The sequence below is a fragment of the Poecilia mexicana genome, unplaced genomic scaffold (assembly GCF_051168715.1).
Source record: "Poecilia mexicana isolate PSO_F unplaced genomic scaffold, ASM5116871v1 scaffold_4, whole genome shotgun sequence".
Lineage (NCBI taxonomy): Eukaryota > Metazoa > Chordata > Actinopteri > Cyprinodontiformes > Poeciliidae > Poecilia > Poecilia mexicana.
This window is the reverse complement of record NW_028263373.1, coordinates 11,582,712-11,604,210: the sequence shown is the minus strand read 5'-3', so window position 1 is coordinate 11,604,210 and position 21,499 is coordinate 11,582,712. Positions and strand designations below refer to the sequence as shown.

The window sequence follows — 21,499 nt, the reverse complement described above, 5'->3', positions numbered from 1 at the left end:
ATTTAGTTGTACTGGGTTGTTGTACCATAAAAGTCCTTGTATAGAAGTTTTACTGACATGGCAGGGGTATTTATAGCAAACTGACCAAGGGCCCAGTTAAAACACAGCTTGTTAAGACTAAGCTGGTGGATCCAGTTTCAAAAAGACATTTTCTTAAACACCTCTTGTCCTCATTTAGGCAGTTCTGTGGCAATAGAAGACAAGATAGTGGTGAAAAGATAATCAAGATCGTTTGACACCAATTGATACATTTTTGGTCATAAAATGCCAACGTTTAGGAAAATCCACAAAATGTTGTTGAGCTGATTTGAGCTCAATAAATAAAAACAAAGCTTTTATTATATTCTGAGAAAACAGTTCTGATACCAAACAGAGCAGAGATGTGCAGCCTCACTGTTTAGTGTATGTAAAAGTGATGGCAGCTTAATGAACACAAGTTCTGTAGTTTCTAAACTTTCTGGTCAAAGTTGAGCTTTGAGACCTTTCTGAATCTCCATATGTTTTTATGCTTGACCCAAATCAAACTGATATGAAGCTAAAAATCTCGTAAATATATATTAGTGGTTAAAATGGCATGCTTTATTCAAAAGAAGCTCCACTAGCTAAAGGCTTTAGTTTATGTGGATTACAACTTGAGGGAAAAGTTACAATGTTAGCATTCGTACACATGCCCCAGCTTCAGAAACTCGATGGAAAACCAGAAGCAAATTTTATGCAAAAACGTGCTGATTGAGAAAAGCAGAGATGAATCAAAATTGAAATTGCTTGTAACAATCCCTATTGGATAAGAAACTCAGAAAACACTCCTATTCAAACCAAGGAGGTCAAAATAAGTCTCACCAAACTGAGATAGATATCTTAAAACATTGGTTATATATTTTTTTCTTTTTCGTTCTCTTTTCCAGATCGACTGGCAGAGAAATGCTTTTTTTTGAGGAGGCTGAAAACTTTTTAACTTCATAACGTTTCTGTTAATTTGGGTAAAAAAAAAGAATCAAGAAGTCGTAAGGTTCACAAATCTTGATCAATTCACTTCTTTAAGCCTCATGTGTGTTAACTGGGGAAAAGTTTCAGCACTGACCTTGTGGCCTAAGCAAACATGATCATGTGTACGCATGTGTGTGTGTGTGCGTGTGTGTGTCAAAACCACTCCACTCGTTTGAATGAGTAATGCATGAGCTTGTTTATATGTCACCACAACACTGACTCCACTCCCCTCATTCCCATTCTTCCCTATTCCCTACCTAATTCCCTTCCTGGGTGTCCCACAGACGGTAATTCATATTCATTAGTGATTATGTGGAGGATGATGTGTGCGCTGAAGTGTGCTCTACCTGACTGATTACCACTTAGACGGCCCGCTGGGGCTACGGAGGAAGGCCACCAAGGGGGAGGCCAAGGATGCTGAGAGGACAGAGTGATGAGGGGAGACCGGTGCAAGGCCGGCACAATGGATCGCGATTGTAATTACAAGGGAGCGATTTGACCAGATAAGCAGTATTGTGCCTCACACATGAGCATCAGTAGAGGAATCAGTGCAGCAGTGATGTTAAGTGAAGGTGATGGTAGATGGGAGAGGAAAGACAGAGACAGATGGAGGGGTGTTGGGGAGCGCAATATGAGATGAGCAGCTCAGGCGTCTGAAGTCGTGCACATACACACAGTACAAAAAACATGATAATGTGTAATTAAAGTACAGAGCTTGTCATCAGAGACCGATAATGAACATAGCAAGGGGTTGAACGGTTTCTAGTTTTTAAGGTCTGCGTCTTACCTAAGGGACAGGGAGAAGTCAGAGCGGTTGTTCTGACTGTTCCTCACCAAGTAGCTGCACTCTTTACACAGCGTTAGCAGCGACTCTGCCTCCGAGCGCGACAGCGAGCCGTGGTACCATCTGTCAGGTTACAGACAAATAACAGCAACAATAAGGTGTATATATTTGCAAACAAAATATATCTGCACTCTTTACTGAGATGTGGAATATATAGCTAAGAAGCTGTGGCGTTGTGTTCCTGTCATTCTAATATGTTATATAAATGTTCTTCAATGGAAAAAAAAAACAAATGTTGAAAAACGATAAACTAGGATTTCCACTCGGTTTAGAGTGGCTTGACAAATAATTCATAGTTCATGCCATTTTCCCCCCCACAATTTGTCACATGACTTCTGCAAGTTCTCACATATTTTAATGTAATTCTATATTACAGAACAACAAAGTGGCATCTAGTTGTAAAGAGGAAGGAAAAGGGTATATTGTTTTCATATATTTAGTTGTAAAATGGGGTCTAAATTGTGGATTACATTTGTGCTCAACAAACACCATTAAATATGTTATAGAACCTCCAATTGTGGCAACTACAGCAAACATTTTGTGCGTCTGTCAACAGAAACTTTGCAAATATACAAACGGACGACCCCCTTGTCCTTTGGAGAACAGCAAACGCAGATTGGAGAGAGAACATCTGAACAACTTTATGATTTAACACAAATCCTGCCTTTGTTGCTTGGCACTACGTTTAGGCTTGCTGTTGTGATGGAAAGTGACTCACGGGTTTCTTGCTGGATTAACCTGCATGTAGCTCTACCCATTTCCCCTCTATCAATTTTGACCAGATTCCCAGCCTTGGTGAAACACAAATATCCACAGCATGACGCAAGCACTGCCAGGATTAACAACGGAAAATGGAATTAATGTGTTTAGGATGACGTTCTATGTTAGTTTTTTGACACTCTTTGTATGTAGCATTTTGTATGTAGAGTAGAAAAATCTGCATTTTGATTTAATCTGACCAGGGCATCTTCATAAATGTTGCTGTGTCATCTACATGGTATGAAGTGAACTAGATTTTTTTTTTTCATTTCTTATCTGCAGTTGGGTCATGATCTTTCCATTTTCAGGTAATGGATTAAAACTGCACTCTATGAAATGTTCAAGTATTTTGATATTGGCTGATACCATAACCCTGCATAAAACTTCTCCAATACTTATTCTTAAAAAGAAAAGCCTCTGAGGTCCTCAGCTATATTTGTACAGAAATTCAATTAGATAAAGTTGGAATCTATTTACTTCTGAAGGCAGCTTGTTGCACTGGGTAAATTTTTTTTTTTTTTATGTGATAACTTTTGAAAACCTAAGTATTTTTGCAAAAACACTTTACATTAAATGCACCATTTTGGGTTTCATCACAGAGAAGCTAAATAAAATATAATGAAGACTGTTGTTGGAGTGAGTTAAAATGTGAAGATGCTTAACGACTGGATAACTTTTCACAGCACTGTAAATTGTTAACGACCAGACCAAGGCGGATTCATTGACGACTGAGGAAGAAGACATGCCCACCCCAGGTTTACAATCATGTCTTGCATTTTAAAACTGTCCTGAAACCACAAATCCCCAAATAGCCCCAAAGTGATTATAACGGAGTAACGGAGCATGGCAACTCGTCACGTGAACATGTTCATATGTTCAAATGCACACACGCTGCGTGTCTGAATTTACATGTGTGCTTAAGGGCTGCTGTACTCCGGAGTTTCATTAGGGAAACAGCTCTTTATGTGCACAGAGACGGCACATAAATTACACCAATGATGTTTGAAATGAAGACCAAGGTAAATGTGCATCTTAAACGCTTGGACTTAATTTGTTAATGTTTAAACCTCTCCCACCACTGTTTAGTTGAAACATGTAACGGGTTCATTTGAATTTCTCCAAGCCCATAACACATCAAAGCAGAGCAATAAAAGTGTCTGACTTTTTAATGGGATTCTTTCCACCCCGGTATCTGCCCTTACATGTTCATGATGACTTTTACATAAAATGTATTAAATGTATCCATGAAAGAAATGAAGAAACATTTACTGCCTTTGTAAATGAAATTGCATGCATAAGTACCGGCATAAACTTGTGAGGCTTTTAACAAATGCTAGTTTGAAAGAGGGACCTTGCGAACAGAAAGCAGTGGGCGGAGTGCACAACTTCTAACCCCATTGTTGTACATGTTGCCTGGCAGCAGCATGCCACCAAGAAGGCTGTTCAGCACACTGAGGTCAAAATAGAAGGATTTTGTTTGGGTGTGTCCAATTGTAAGAAATTACAAAAGTATTAATGTCCTTAATAAATATGAACTAAGCTTTAGTGGCTTCTTGTTTAAATGAGTCTTACTGAAACTATCCTAAGCACACCAGACAGTCACATTGCTCTTTTGCAACAACCAAAGTGGGAAAAACATGGAAGCATTAATTGTCAGTTGCTGAATGAGCTCCAGCTCTCTGCACTCATCCAAGAAACTCATGCTACTCGCTCCTATTGCTTCCTCTTAGTTTTCCTCCTCAGTAAAAAAAAAAAAGCCAATATTAGTTTTTCTCTTTGAAGAAAGTATCAAGTTTTTCAGGTTGCAATTTCCATCTGTTAGTCTGTCAAACTCTGAGCAACAAAGTCCAGGTGCCATCTGAACTCCAGTGGTTCCCTTCAACCACTGGGGTTGGCTAATACCTAATCCAACCAGATCAGGGCTGTAATCCAGCAAGCCTTGCAGGTGGAAAGCAGTGTGCACTGAACTCACAAACAGAATAGGACTTGGATCCAGTTCAAGTATTTCTGCGTCATGTGTGAAAGGGGTCTAATGCCCAGTTTAACTGTGCATCTCTATGGCAGTGCTTCCCAAGGCTGGTCCTAAAGGCACACTGCCCTGCATGCTTTAGATGTTTTCCAGCTAAATTATTAACTTTGCTAATTATTGCCTTTTATTGAAGTGGTAGTATTATGCATTTTTCAGGCACATAGTTCCATTTTATAGCACCATCAAAAACTATGTTGCATTCAGTTTAAAAAAAATGCTGTACATTTCCAACATCACTTGAAAAACATTTGACTTTGCGATTTAATGCCTTGAAATTGGGTCGCTGTCTCTTTAAGAAGCTCCTGCTCTTTCTAACGCTGCCTTCAGCATATTATCACAACAACGTTCCACCAATAAGCCTTTAACAGCGTTCTTACCAGTGACGCACTGGTAAGTAGTTTGTATAATAAGCTCAGAGGATGCACAGTTTCACAAGATGTTTGCTAATTGCTGCTGCCACTAGTCTGAAGGAGCTAAGTGGCAGAGTTGCAGCGGAGGGCTACTGAGAGAAGCGGAAACTCGACTTAGAGACTGCAGCTCTGAGGCGCTAGCTGAAAGCGAACTTTCATGCAACCCAAATGGCTGCCATGGGAAATTGAAGGATTTCATGTATGAAAGAATTATCCATATTTGAGGTGTGTTTTTGATGAGTGTATAACATTATAACATGATGAGATGCTGAAGAAACTCAATTTCACAAAATATAATTGTGTTTCCCCAATTGAAGTGCGATCTATGCTGAGCTACGTTTTTGATGCTGGGTTCCTGTTTGACTATCAGAAGACAGTATACATACACCTGTTTTTCCAGAGGCAGAGTAGGGTCTACTCTCTCCCCCATCATGGTGGGGCTTTCATGAGGCGTTCGGAACTTCATTCCTCCTCCTGCTGCTAGCGGGCTCGACCTGGGAGCTGCAGGACGCATCCGCTCGGTGGGCGACGACGAGCGATCCCACTCTGCACCGTCAAACTGTGCTGTTGGCAGGCGGGGGGGCAGAGAGTGAGTCATGTTATTTACATAGCAATATGATCAAAGGGGATTAATCCACTCAAGCAGACGGGAACAAACATCAGATAACAGACTACCGCAGATCCACATAAGCAGCATGGGGGGATTAGATTTGAAAGGGTCATGTTGCAGGTCAGCAGGTCAGAGTCTGATAAAAAGAAATTTACCAGCATCATTACAATTTGTTTGAAAATTTCAGGCCGAAAAGAGATGGAAAGATGCCGTTTTCTTGTCCTGTATTTGGTTTACAACTTCGTTTTTGATTGTCATAACCTTTGTGGCAATTATTTCACATACTCAGTCAGCTAAAAATGGCAGATATTCACAGTTTTTACACACCTTGCCCTATAGCATTCAACAGTTGCTACAAGCAGGTGCTCTACTGAGGGCATAGCAGATGTTAAACAACAGGGTCATGAGGGTCTGGACAACTTGCATGCAAATAAAGAAAGACAATGTGGGTGAAAAGGGGTGCAGGGATGTTCAGGGTGAGAGGTCACCTTGCTCTCTGACAGGGGGCTCCTCCTCCAGCTGACCCACAGGGGCAGGCCAGGGCAACTCCGTCAACTCCCTCATTTCTAATAGAGGAGGGGGGTTGGGAGTAGAGAGAAGAGCAAGAAAACAGCAGATGGGCTTTTACAATGTTCACCAAACGAGGCAGGTGACAGAAAAGAGGTGATGATTAAGAAGTGAGACCAAACATCAGAGGAGGGTTTTAATGTGAGGAAGAATGAGCGAGCAAGATGTGAGAAGTGGAAGAGATAGACGAGAAAGGGGAGCCCCGTTGAGAGCGGAAGTGAGAGGCTGCATGTGTGGAGATGACATAGTTGTGGTGTCAACAAATGTAGTTAACTCTACCTCCTGTCAAGAGGAGCAGTAATATAATCTAACCCCTGCACCTTTGATAAATCCCACGCGAGAAAAACAGAGTCTCAGACCCTGTGTGTACACTAATAAATCAAGGCAGATAAGGCTAAAGGAGGCAGGAGACAGAACAGAGGGGAGTAGCAGCATCGCTTTTATTTATAGTAATCTGAACTTTCCACTTCAAGAAATTGTCTCTTAGCATTAAATGTAATGAAAAAAAGTGACTTCAAAAGTAAGTCAACCCACAGCCAAGTGTGACAGAGGAACTGAGGTGTGTGGGCATTTGTATTATTTTATTCACTGCAAAGCAACAGAAGGTGCACTGAGAGAAGGAGCTGAAAATAGCTCATGATATACCATGGCTGACTGCTGTAATACCAGTCATTACTGCTGCCTTTTCTGCAAACACGCACTCACAGGTACATTATGCATTCGTGTCAGAACCACAATGCAAATCCAACTCCTGCTCTTCGCAAAAGCGGATCACAAAACAAATAAAAGGAACAGAGGGGTGACATCTTAATGAGCTGACTAATCCAAAGACCCCCCAGGCCGGCAACATCAAAGGCCATTTTGAACGGGCGTTTTGAGAAAGACCCAGGCTGTACATACATGTTCCTCTTCCCTGGTTAATTATTGAGCAGGCAGACACACTCTGCCACTTTCCTTGGCTCTCTGTGAATTATTGATGCATGGCGCAGTACAATGGCCCCATCTGGAGTGAACTGCACCTCCACTGATGCCAGGATTAAAGTGTGGCCTGGCGCTCGATGGGAGCCTAGCACGCAAACACCAGTGCACACACAAGCATGTAGAGGGGGAAAAAAAAAAAAAACTCCTGGGACCACCACTGTCTCACTCCACTGTCAGCTCACCATTGCCACAAATTTCACACCTCTAATTCCCAAGAAGAACTGAGAGAGAGATGTGTGGAGAAAGATGGGTTTAATTTTGAAGAACATTAATGTAGGGTAACATTTGAGATAATAAGAGTACCAAAAATATATATTACTGCTTAAAAATCTAATGAGACAAAGATGAGATTTATGTTGTTTTATCTCAATTTTGCTTTTCCATGATACTCTACTATTCTTTAAAAGTGACCAGTTTCAGACTGATTGGTACACTTCCTTTGGATTCACCTAATAAGGAAGTGAAGCAAGTAAAATCACCCATCTTCTACTATCAGTCAATAGCTTTAGCTTTACATGAAGTAGTCTAACATAGATCTAGTTTTCATAAAAGATGAGAACATCAAACATTCATAATTTAGAAGAAAACCTGAAGACAAGTCAACTCTATTGGAAATTATACAAGATGACAAGATGTATACTTAGCTAGAAGAGCAGCTCCATTTACATGAAGTATTATTTAAATGACCAAAAGTACAACCTTCTAGTAGATGCCAAAACACAATCAACCATATAATCCCTATAGATATGTTCTCACAGTAATTTTTAAATGAAGCTGAAATTTTGTGAAATTTATGCAATTACCCTTTCGTGAATAATCTCCAAATAATTCTAGTATGGAGCGCCTCAACCGATATAAAAAATATCTCTGCTTGAACATTTGCAGCAGCTTCTCTGTTTGCATATGTCGTAAGACACAACTGAGTCTTCATTAGCTGAGTCCTGATCCAAAAACCACCTGTGCTGCCAGGCGTAATCCTCACTTCTCACCCATAGAGAAAACAGAAAGGCAATATGAAATTACAACACAAAAATACTGATCAGTTATCAGAAATACAAACGTAGTAAAGATCCTCAGATCTTTATTATATGAAGCAGTGGTTTAAAAGTTTTCAGTGTCAAGTTGCAAACATTCATGAATTTTTCCAAAAATCTCTCAAATAAATGCATTTTATCAACTCACAGTTTGTACACAAGAGTGTAAACCAACATCTGTTCAGTTGTTTGATGATAGAAATCAGTCCCTCAGCTAATTAGATGGCAGAAACTCAATAGATTTAGGGATCTAGATGAGGTGAAAAATTAGCATCATAACGTTAAAGAAGAGGGCCTTAAGTGACCTTGACCTGGTCATAGTCGTTGTGCCAGATGGCTGATCTGAGCATTTTACAGTCTTCTAATCTACTGTGATTTTAATGTACAACCACATCACAGGGCTATAGGAAATTGTCTTCAGGAGTGTGGGAAAATAAATGGTGCTTTGGTGTCAGAATAGGCAGACTGGTTTGGGATGAGATAAATGCAACAGTAACTACCTGTAACATCCAAGGTATGCTAAATACCTGAACACAAAACATGTGAAACCTTGAAGCAGATGAGCTACAACATCTGTCAGCCAATAACAGGTGACTAGGGCTATAGTTCATGGCAGCTCAAATATGTTCAGTGGTCAAAACTAGGTGTAGAGCACATGAAACCATAAATCCATCCTGTCTTGTTTTCATAGGCTAGTAGCATTGGTGTAATATATTGAGTGGAATAGTTCATGAACACAGTGTTCATGAACACAGGCTGCAAAGAGTAAATCAAATATTTCATCTATGCCAGGTGGTTTTGAAAGAAAAGTGTGTTCAACACAGTACAGGCTGTAATCTGGGCCACTACGTGTAAACTTGTTGACTGGAACCTTGTCCTAGTTTGTCCACCTCCTGCATTGGCAGAAATTACCATACATTTGGATTCTGACATTGGGAAACTGGAAAGTGGAGCATAACACAATCAAAATGTATAACTGCCCCCACCGCCCCACAAAAATGTCCTAAAGCTATTTAAGAAAATAATATTGCAGGTTATGTTTTACTACAGCTGTGATCCACATTTGCAAATGCTCAAAGATACAAATTGCTCGACCGAACAAACAAAGATTCAGAAAACACTGACACATGAACCTCGACTCTATTGCAAATACTGAGCCACACTCATCCAAACTAGTCATTTATGAGGAAGAAACATCTGGCTCATTCCTGTGTAAAGGAAGTCCTGTGTCATCCAAAGAAGATTGTTATTGTTTTGATTCTCTAACAGCAGATGGTATGATTGTCTCTGAATAACAACAACAAAAAAGAAACAGACTTACTCTTATGCAGCAGGAAGTGTTGTTGCACTGAAACACTTTAATGCTAAAATAAGGAAGTGTTCTTTTCTTTATTTACCATCTCATTTTAACTTGAAACTATGAAACAGGTGACAGCCAGTGGTATGCCAAAGTCTTTCGCCTGCCTCGATTGCATGCTGATAATTAGCAGAATCTATTTTGTGGAAGGGCAGGCTCTTTTTTTAGCCATGGACAGAGTAAGCATTGCTTCAGGTGAGAGATAACTGACTTTCTTAGACACAGCAGCTGTATTCTGTGCGTTTCAAATTGTGAAAGAGCAAAGACAAGAGAACGGCTACATTTAGGCAATTAATGAAGACATCCATCCCCACACACAGCTCCGGCATTGAGGCTCTGCAAACAAAGACCTTCTGTCAAGAGGAAATCACTCGTATGTACAGACAATTACAGGAATAAGGCATACGCATTTGCAAAAGTACATCCTTAAAATAGTGAATGCCTTATGACTTCTTTAAGGTAATTTTACTGAAACGCTTTACTAATTTGATTCACCTTTCCATTTCATTTTTAAATACCCTCCTTATATTTATTTATTTGCTTGTAAGTGGAGGATTACCTCTTGTTTCATATCTGCTTGCCCTGTCCCACTTATATTGAACAGTGAAGATGAAACACAAGGAGATGGCTCTCCATTAACATCAGAGAGGGTTCTGGTTGCAACAGGGAAACAATAAAATCAGAAAAGTGACAAGCAAGCGAAAAGGGGTAAGGGAGAGAGAAAGCAAGATGATGACAAGAAAGAGGAGGTGGGGAAAGAGTGAAGGGGGGAGCCCTGTGGTTCTGCCAGTAAGTTGATGAGTAGCTGGTCAGATGGCCCAAGGGTCTGCTTAAAGCAGCAAAGAGAACCATCAAGCCAGAAATGGAAATCTAATTTTCTTTTCCTGCTTGCACGTTCTTACACACACACACACACACGCACGCGCACACACACACACACAAATATGCATGATGCAACAATGCAGGAAAACTGAGCCTGTCAAAGCATACAAAACGACAAAGCTCTTACTGATACACAAACACAACATGGTTCAATGTTTTTTCCCCCCCAATTTCTGTATAACAAAGCTTTACGTAAATTAAAATGTTAAATTGCTGCCATTAAAAGAGGAAAAGACAATGCATTCTAATGTTTAGTGTCGGATACAAAAGCCTTACTTTGTTTAAGAAATCATTTGATCTCATTTCCAATGTCTGGTTGTAAAAGTCAAGGAACACCATTTTTGTTCTTAAACCAAAATTCTAAAAACATTGCTAATTTAATAAAAATAACCATGCTAAGTTAGTTTTTCAGCTTATGGTTTTTGACTGACAGCACACGTCATTTTGTCTCACCACCATTTCAGAGTTTTTTGGGAGCAAAATGGAGCAGACTTCCATGCCTTATACCAACCATGCTTCATTCCTAACCCAACAAATGTCAGCACAAAAATTTAAAATTCATGAAATCTACATGAGGTTTCTCATTGGCTAGACAGAAAAATAATCTTTGTTCTTCCAGATATATGTTAATGCTGCCAAATCCAATGAGCTGAGGGGTTCAAATAAAGCCCAAATACCGTTGAAGCCCAATCATAGTTGTGTAATTTTTCAAATTCAAATAATCCAAGGCTTTATTTTGCAAGCATTTCTCTTGTGAATTTTATTTTTGATCAAGCAAGTGTTATCCTGAACCTGTAACTGCGAGTGTTTTTGTCTCAACCTTCATTTTAGGACACACACGTTCACCATGCTGCAGAGATTCTATGAATAGTCCAGGTCTTTTTCTGTTGCTTAATGAGCAGCTGCAGTGGAACAAGTGGAGGATAAGTGCTTTGCTCAACAGCAACATTACAGTAATTGCTAGGGGTGGCGATGTTATTCCTTCTCCTCCTCTATCCAGCTGGTTTCGGGCTCTACATCATGAGCTCCACTGCGCTAACACTCACACTCATTGCCTCAAACCTTTTGTTGTGGTCTATAAAACTTAAAAACATTAAAAACACCTGAAACACCCACTCATCTGTTCATTAGGAGCAGTCATCAGAGAACTAATAAGATGGTCTCTCTCATTAGATCGCTAATAACGCAAGATGGCTGCAGGGCCAGTTGTTTAATGCACAAATGTCCATTAACATCCAGGAATTAATGACTGTTGTAATCTGAGGTGGATGGTAACACTTTGTCTTTTTTAAAGCCATCTAACATGTCAAACTCTGAGGGAGTGCTGAGATCAAATTCACACGACTGCTTGAAGTGGACTCCAAGTCTAAGAAAATAAAAAAAAATATATTAGGCGGGAAACTCATTTGGACTTATTCGAAAAAATAGCCGCAGCGTTCAATTTTCACACCAGCGATTACATTTGAGCGTGGATAAGCCGGGAGAATTGTAATCATAGAGATTCTGTAGAGAAGCTTTTGCATAAATAAAGTACACATAAATCCCCCCCATCCCCCTTTCACATCTTCACTTGTGCCAACATGCACGCACCATCCTTCCACGCTTGAATTAAGTCTGTGGTCATGATCAGGGCTGTAAACCCCCCCCCCCCAAAAAAAACAAAAAACTAAAGTTGGAAACCCACATATGCGTACATGAGCCTGAGAGCAAGTGCTGATGAGGGGCTGCTGGCAGATTGTGATACCCCCCCTACTGCCCCCACCATTTGCCCACCCGCGGCAGGTTATCTGAGTGAGTATGTCACATCAGCAGGGAGGAGAGGACTGAGGGGACAGCCCTGTCACCGCTGGAGTGATGGTGTGTACATGTGTGAGAAAGTGTGTTAGGGGATGACTGATTGCGCCGTGGCCGCAGTGGCCCTGAATCCCCCGTTACCAGCCGCTCTCCTCACCTCACAACATCTCCTGACCATTAATACTCCTCTCCACTGAAACACCGGGCCTCCATTAACATCCACCTAGCCGCCACCAAGCATCTCACAGCATCGGACGTCCCTTTTCATTTGCATGCAGCCTCTCTCTATCCTATTCTCCGTCTCTTCTCATCTGCATCACTCTCAAACCTCCGTCCTCATCTCTTTGTTCTGTCTTCTGTAGCCATGCCTTTGCTGCACCGTCCTTTCCACCGCTTCCCGCCCTCGCAATGTGGGCCATGCTTAGCAATGCCGAGAAAGTCCTGGGGAATATGGATTAAATGTGAGAATGGAAAATACTGTTTGTGTGTTTACACTCCGGTGCCTCGGTGCGCCGAGACAGACAGCAAGCCAGCTCGGAAAGCTGACTCTGAATGGGGGGGAAAAAAAAAAAAAAAAAAAAAAAAAAAGTGAAAACAAAGGGTCAAAGAACTCGGGCTACACGAGCGTTTTCCTACACTTCATGCTCTAATGGTGGTATGAGTACTCCCCTGCAGTGATGCATAATGTATATGTCACAAAGAAGAGACATGAAACAAGGAGAAAACAAACAGATACAGCAAGTGAGGGGTGCAAATTAGGTGAGTGATGGCTTTGGCTTTTAAATTATCAAGCGCACATCTTCATTTGAAATTGTCTCCGCCGTCCAATGAGTTACAGCGCCTCTGTGCTCTTCACTGGTTTGGCTGGTTTAAGTTTTAATGCGATGAGAATGGATTTCTGTGTATGTGCATGGGTATCCAGACAATGCTGTGCTGACCGTGACTTTCCTATTAACACTGGATCAGTCACACATGTGTAGGCATGTAATTAACTGAGGGGAGGGGAGAAGGGATGGAGGTGAGCGAGGATGAGGCGAGGTTGATTTATTATCCCATTACCTTGACCTTGGTGACTTGGAGATACAGCTCAATTAAGTGGACTTGGCCTGGCATTCTTCACACCTACATCCCCCTTTCCTAATGATTTATCAGGACTGTTTGCTTGCACCGTCCCTTTGCTTTAAAAATACTATGAAGCAATTTCACCTCGTCGCTTACCATCTCTTCCCCCCTTCCACACAATCCTGTCATAACAGCAAACCAAAGCCCCTGTCAGTCCTGATGATCATCTCAAAGCCTGTTGAGAGTATAGTCAACCACATGTCTAAGCAAAAAGAAATCAATATTCTTCCAGAAGGATTTCAACTCCAAAAGAGAGAAATATATGTCATCTGAGCTCAGACAGTGAAGGTCACAGTACTCCATTTCTAGTTAAAAAGCTGTGGAGATGTAATGATGGGGGAAGGTAGATGATTTTTTTAAAGGTCAGAACAGTTAGAATATTATTTTTACCATGTACTATCAGCAGAAAAGCAGTCTTGTGAGCTCAAATGAAGGTTCTGACCTTTAAAGAAAGATAATTTTGAAGCAAGTTTTAACCACTGAATAGATAAAAAATAAATTCTAGAGAGAGTCTCTTCAAATACTCATTTCCTGAGATACTGTAGAGTTTTCACTCATCTAAAGGATTTAAGGGCCTTGGTCTTTGGTTGGCATTTATTCTTGTGCTGGAAAACATTTTAATAAAATGGAAGATAGTCAATAAATTTGGGAGAGCTCTTTGTGAGAAAAACCAAGTATTGATCAAGCTTGGCAGAGGCAAAGCTAAACTAAACAAATAAACCAGTGAGATCAATGACTGACCACATTTTTGTAACAAAAGTGTCTTGGAAAAGCATTCACTGCCTTTGAACTTCTTCATATTTAGTTGCACTACAGCCGCATGTTTTTCTCTGCTTGTGGGAACAGTATTAGAATAGCACCAAATCAAAACAAAGTAGCGCATAGTTGTGACATGGAGGAAAATGTATCGTTTTCAAAATGTTAACAATGAAAACTGTGAAAAATGTGCCTGTTTATGTTCACGACTTTGACATCTGATACCCCCAAAACAAAAGTCCAACAGATTGCAATTGCAAATCCCCTACTTGCTAAATGTAGCCCACCTTTGTGTAATTTAATCTCAAATAAATCCAGCTGTTCTCTTTTCAGTCCAGTTTGTGTATATAGTGCCAAATCACAACAAATGTTGCCTTTAGGCACTTTATCAGAGAGAAGTTCTTTGAAGGTCTCAGAGGGATTTTAGAAAACTTTAGCCGAGCAAACAGCTTCATGAAGATCAACAATCACAGTAAACAGATTACAGATAAAGGTGCAGTGAAATTTTAAGCAGGGTAGGTTATAAAACCATATCTCAAATTTTGGACATCTCACTATTTAATCATCCAGAAAGAGAAAGAGTATGATGACTGCTCAAACAAGCGAAAAGAAAAGTAACTAGAGAGGAAATTGATAGGCCTATGATAACTCTGGAGGAGCTGCAAAAACCTACAACTCAAGTGGGAGCATCTGACCAGAGATCACTCATCATTGTTGTCACGTGCTTAGCTTTAACGCCAAGTCAGTGACTAACTAGTTGGCTGGATTTCCTAAAATAAAAATGCCTTCTTCCAAACCTGGCATAATAACCTGGACTCGACTCGACTGTTTAGTAAATAGGATTGAATTGGAATGTATGTAACAGACTTTGAATCTGTCTGTATGGTTGCACTGAATTTACTGTATTTCTGTTTATAAATCAGATTGTTTTGTTTAGTGCCCCAGCATTTGTTGTGAATTGTAGATATATAAACAAACAATAGTAGTAGATGCTCTTAAGGTCGCACAAGAAAAGTGCTGAAAAATAGATTGTCAAAAGAATGCTGAAGGAATGCTATAATAACGCTGAACTTCACCATGAACACACAATCCCCACAGTAACCCATAGCAGTAGTTACATTATGTTGTGGGAATGCTTTTCTTCAGGGACAAGGAAGCTGGTTGGAATTAAATACAGGGCAATCTGCTAGAGGCTTCGACTGGGATGAAGACAACCGTAAACATACAACCACAGCTGCAAAGCAATGTTTCCGGTCAGATCAGATTCATTTGTTAGAATGACCTAGTCAAAGTCTACAGGAGATCACTCTTGATCAGATCTAGTTGTAGATCTGGAAAACAACTAAACTCTTTTCCAGTTGTCTCTGGGAAAACAACTAAACAATATTTTTGCAGACACTATCCAGTACCGTATTTTCTGCACTATAAGGCGCACCGTCAATGAATGGCCTATTTTAAAACTTTTTCATATATAAGATGCACCGCATTATAAGGCGCATAGAATAGATGCTACAGTTAGGGTTGCCACCCATCCAGTATTGAATCTATACGGGATGCAGTTTGTTCCATACTCTACAAATGTGGATGTGTAATAATAAAGAAGTGGTCCCCGAGTACTTTATATAGTAGGCTGCCCCAGTCATTGTTTCACTCACGGTGTTGGTGTTTCGATATTGTGCCCAACTGCTTTCTGGGTAACGCAGACCAACCGACACTCTGCCGCCGCAGTCTCTGTCTTTGTAAATATATTTGAAAACCAGGTATCCACCATTTCCCTCTAATTGACAATTGCGTTTTAACTTACACCAATCTGTTACATACAATCCCCATGAAATATGTTGTAACTGTAGTATGAAAAGATTTGACAAAAAAATAAAAATAAATAAATCAACTGGTTTGTGAATCATCGCATAAAATACAAAGCAACATTATCTGAAGACATTAACATTTACAGGCTTGATACAAAGGGCAGAAGAATATATTGGAATGATCATTATCTGGCTTTTTCCATTAAAACAGTAGGTTTTTTTCCTTCAATTCTAGAGCATATATTTTCTTCCTACCTGCAAATGCTTTGGAGATGTGATCCTTTTTCCATTCCCAGGGCTGGTCGTACTCATCTGCTGGTCTCTCGTCATCTTGTGGTAGCCTGCTGGTCTCCTTGCCCTCCTCGTGAAGTTCACCGTAGACGTAGCCCAGGTGCTGTCTTCGCTCATCTTCATACGGAGTGTCGTAAAGCTGCATCCCTCCACGCATTCGGCCTCCTCCGGGGGTGCGCTGTAGTTCTGACATAGTACATGCAAACCAGAGAAGAAGAAGAAAGAAAAAAAAATCACACAAAAGAAGATGAATATGCAATCATTTGTCATATTTAACCAGTCAGCAAGAAAAATGGCTCTTGTCAGAAGCAATTATTCTTCTCAAAACACAATCCCAATAACATTCTTCCATCCAAATTTAAAATAAACAAAAAGCTTGTTGATCTCTGACATGCCCAGAATTAGAGAAATTAAAATAATTATGTTTGCACAGCTTGCAGCAGGTCCAGAAACCAATGTGGTTGGCCCCAACAAGAAACTGGGTTAGATGCCGAGGGGAAACACGGTACTTTCTCTCTCCGTGTCCATCCTGCATCTCAGCCAGCAGATATCCAGCATGGCTCACAGCAGTGTTCGTGTCTCCTTGTTAACATTTTCATCAATTTCTCAGTGGGGTCCAGACAACAAATGGTTCTCAGCACCTGCATCTGTTTTGTGGAGTCAAATATGGCCATGAGATAAAATGCTTCCCAAGGGATCTCCAAGCAACAGGAGTCCCAAAACATCCAACAGTGTTTGATTTTTTATTTTTTTTTTTACCAGAAATTGTAGAATGAGCTGGAATTGTAGTAAAAGAAAAGCCATGTTTGTGTTTGCATAAAAATGGAAACAGGACTACTATAGAGTTTGCCGTGACAAAACAATGCTTTCAGGCGGCTAGTTATTACCATGGTGACCAAGTGGAAAGACCCTGACAGAGAGACCCTGAGGTTATAAAAAGAAGGGTTGAGGAGAACAGGAGAGAAAGGGGGAGCAAGGCCAGGAGGGGAGGTGAAGAGGGGGAAAAGGATGTGGAAGATTCAAGAGCAGTGGGAGTAAGAAGAGAGAAGAGAAGCCCTGATGAAACAAGTGGAAGAAAAAAAGGCAGCAAGAGAAAGAGAGGGAGGGAGAGATGGCATGAGAGATCGAGGAGGGCAGGGGATTGTGGTCTGTCAGCATTTGATGTTAAGTCATGAAGACAGAAGCACAGCAGGGCTGAACGCTGCTCTACCTGCACTGGGAGCTGGCGGTGTCACGGCAGCCAGAGATGAGATGAAGGTTGGGAGATAAAAACAAGATTGGAGGAAATAAAATGATGAATTCAAAGGAGGCACGATGGAGGAAAACAGGCAGGGATTTGAGACCGCGGGAAGGGGTGAGAAGACAATTTGACAGGGAAAGAAGATTGAGCGAAACGATGACAGGAAGGGATGGGGAGTGTGTTCAGGCATGCAGATGTGTGTCAGCGGGGGGACTGGCCTTTTATCCACACAAACTGAATTCATGAGTCATGACAAAGTGAAGAAATTTAAACTATCTTAGAAACCATATACTGAGTGAGTGATAAATATGCCAGTGTCGCATTTGCCTGCTGCTTCCATGACTTTTAATGAGAAAGAAAGACTGAGATAGACAGACAGACAAAAGCAGGCTCTAAAGTGACAGACTCAATTCAAAACCGATGACAGAGCTCTGACAAAGCTGTGCCATCAGCTCTCTGAATCTAATCTCTCAAACGGCTCCATCCAGGTTCTGTAAAGGGCTTGCCTCAAGGTGGCAACAGATTAGCTCCTTTCTCTTATTCCTAATATTGTGAAATGCCTTTCACTTACCAAAAGGGCACCAAGAGTGAGAGCGATGAGCAGGCAAAATATATACAGTGGACTTTCACTAAAGGACAGATTAAAGAGACAAACCAAAGAATCCCCTTGGGGGGACTGGGGAGAGCCCTTGAGATGGAGCGATGGAGAAATGGAGGGGAGGAGAGATGGAGGTGGAGGGGCAAGCTTTTACACTAAATGACTGGGAGAGACCAGGGAGAGCGCTGGGGGGGGACGAAGGGTCAGAAAAAGATGTTGCCGAAGGAGGGAGAAATGGAAAACGATGGCTCTGTGACAAATGATGTGGGAGTAAATTGCGAGGGCAGAAAGGGGGTCTGAGCTTGGACGGTGAATAAACACTTCATGATGTTGAAAGCTCACTAGGCTGTGGTTGACAAAAATCCAGTGTAGTAAGGTGTTTTAATGTTTTGGTAAATTCCAAGAAAATTGAAATTAGAGTCTTTTCAGTCCTCTCAAAAGACACAAGGCCATCACTGACATGCTTTGCTCAAAGAAACTACTGACAGTACAGATAGTACTTCATGATCTAGGTCCACGTTTTACCCATGAATTAATATTTTCAGATTTTAGTTTTGATTTCAGTTTTGAGAAGAAGCAATTATTCTTCTCAAAACACAATCCTAACAACATTCTTCCATCCACATTTAAAATAAACAAAAAGCTTGTTGATCTCTGACATGCCCAGAATTAGAGAAATTAAAATAATTATGTTTAATATGTTGACTTACCTTTACAAACACAAAGTACAAAATTAAAAATTTCAACTCCCCATTTGTTCAAATAACATTGATTGCATGTCAATTGCATTTCAGTTAAATGTACACTCTAACCGTTAAAATACAATTTCCCACTGGGAATGATCAAGTAGAAAAGTAAAAGCTAAAACAAGTCAAACTGAATCTGATAATGAGGTAAATTTTATGTTTTTCTGTTAGTCTTTCCTGTCTGGTGTAAAAAGCATAAATGTTTTTTGACCTTCACAAGAACAGAGTTAATCGCACAAAAGAGAAGGTCAAAAAACACTTATGCTGGGAAATTATAATCCAACAGTTAAAGTACAGTAGTTTCAATTGACAGATTAACCATATTAAATTTGAATTTTGTTTGAACTGGTCAAGATGATCAATTGAACCAAAGAAAGAACATGCTGGAAATCACATAGGTAGCTGGAAAATACAGTCAAACCACTTCATTTTGGACTCAGACTTTTATTGTTCAAAAGTCTTCTCCATCTTTGTGAGTCCACTGACCTGTTATGACCCTCTGAGCTTCATACGGTTCCATGTAGCCATTATTCTCGCAAGGGACAAGGCCAAGATCTGGATCCGGTCGATGTTCCAATCGCGCATCGAATGGATCTGAATAATCCGTGTCTCCTGCCATTGGGGCTGACGGGACCACCTAAAAGATGAAACAAAAACCCACTTATGAAGCACAGGCACTTTTTGAGGTAAAACTCATTTACACCTGAAGAAAAATAAAAAGGAAAAAAGCTGACTCAGTAAAATTAATTTAAATCATCCAAAGAATTGCAAAAGAAGCCAAAATTCCAAAGTGGCTAGTTTTGCCAACATGGATTTTGTAAGATTTGCATTAAAGTTTTGAAAGCATCATTTGGTTATTTATAATAATCCGTGAAAGCTAAAGAAATAGTCTTGTGGAGACAGAATATCTTCAAGATCCAGTGACTAAGGGATCGGGGGTGTAGAAGACAAGTCACAAAAAAATAAATAAATAAACCATAGGAGAATTACATTAAACATCCACTTTGCCATAAATAGACGAAAATGAAAAAAAAAAAAAAAGTGGCCAATCACCGTTGAATAAATTGATCCACTAAGTCTTTATGCAAAATATATAAACATACTCTGCATCATCATATCTTTGTTAAAATCCTGAATGGTGAAGGACAGGTCCTGAAGTTTTTTTGGCTTCAAAAAGAGTGGATAGAGATAAAGGCAGGAGACATGCAGTCGGCAGCTTTTGTTCCTCCATGCAAGCACAGAAGGAAAAAAAAAAAAGCAGTGGTCATCTGGCAAAGTGACAGCAACACAGCCAACCATATGGTCGCACAAACACGCGCGTATGCAAAAACACGTGAGAGCCCGTCTAGAAGCGTGTACATCCTTTGTCTCTCCTCCTCTCACAAAGGAAATTACTGCAGAAAGGCCCCACTTCCCAAAATCCTGCTAAACAGGCTGACGCCCTGGTGAAACAACGTCCTAATCTCTTGTTGATTCTCTAACAGGTTATCTATTGATGCACAGGAATCTGTTATGGTAATTAGAACATGGATGTTCCCACAGATCATGGGAAATGAATGTGCATTAGAGGGAGAAGGGCAGACTGGGCAGCTATCGACTTTAGTGGAAGTATTACTTCAATCCTCTTCAGGATTTTTGCTCTTTCTAGCAGTTTCCATGAACTTGTTTGTAGATTAAACTGCTATGATGAAGTTTCTAAGAAGTTCTCCAACTTAGTCAGCGTTTTTGAGTTAATGTCCTTGTAAAGCCCTTACTTTTGCACAAATTGTTCTTTAAACATCTTTCTCATTTGTACCTAAGGATTGAGTTTTTTTTATCATGCATTTAAAAAAAACAAAACAACAAAAAACACACATGTTCCTGATGACACTAAAGCTTGAAATATAATTCTTCATAGCCCTTGATACCTCTCCAAGCAGTATAATGAATGTGGCCCTGCAACATGTGCACGTGTGATGGTCCCTCTCAGCTTGCAAAACCAAACCTCATCTATTATTTATGGATGGACATAAACTCAGGGGACCATGGTCCCCTCTAGCTCAATGGTGCGCCAAAGCCATCCATTTTTTCCCCGTCCGCCTATGGTTGTAAATTTATGTGTATAGGATGTTATGTGATTTATGTAAGCAATACGTATCTTCTGACACACATTCCCAGGAAGTTGATGATTGAATCTGATCATTAAAACTGTCACCGTGATGGAAATGGGATGAAAGAAGTGGGAGTTTTTATGTCTTTTGGTTGGCTTCTCTTTATGACTCCAGCCCACCTCATTTGACAAGAGGAAGATATTTCACACAATCTCCTTTGTTGTTTGTACATCTGTGAAGAAGTTAGGGAAGCACTGAGAAGAAGTACTTTCAGTTCAATCACCACTTAAGGGTGAGCAGTCAATTGGAAACTTGGAAAATGAAGGCAGAGAAAGCTTAAAAGGTTTAAGGAGCTATTTAAAAAGGAAACTGTGGTACCTATGAAGGATCGTTGGCTGTTTATTAAGGAGACTACAAAGAACCAGACTTCTTTAGGAGTTGGTCATTTTGCCATTTTTTACTAGGAAAATTCTGTCTACTACTGACAACATTCTGAGGAACAAAAAGACAACACCTACTTTGTCTGCGGCCCAGACAAAGTAGCGTCTGGGCCGCAAATCGACCCAAAGCTACGACAAACACAAGGCTGAACAA

General features: G+C 40.4%; 1 protein-coding gene across 3 annotated transcripts in view; it reads right to left on the bottom strand.

The window, feature by feature from the left end:
- Positions 1 to 21,499, bottom strand: part of shdb (Src homology 2 domain containing transforming protein D, b) — a 28,979-nt gene that overhangs the window by 1,889 nt on the left and 5,591 nt on the right. For 2 of the 3 annotated variants that reach the window (XM_014988005.2, XM_014988004.2), the window contains exons 3-7: positions 19,302 to 19,452; positions 16,196 to 16,417; positions 6,128 to 6,205; positions 5,416 to 5,593; positions 1,775 to 1,894 (exon numbers count right to left, since the gene is read on the bottom strand). In XM_014988005.2, the coding sequence (XP_014843491.2) occupies positions 1,775 to 1,894; positions 5,416 to 5,593; positions 6,128 to 6,205; positions 16,196 to 16,417; positions 19,302 to 19,452 (749 nt within the window). The remainder of the gene's footprint in view (positions 1 to 1,774; positions 1,895 to 5,415; positions 5,594 to 6,127; positions 6,206 to 16,195; positions 16,418 to 19,301; positions 19,453 to 21,499) is intronic. The other variant, XM_088004959.1, reaches the window with a different exon arrangement.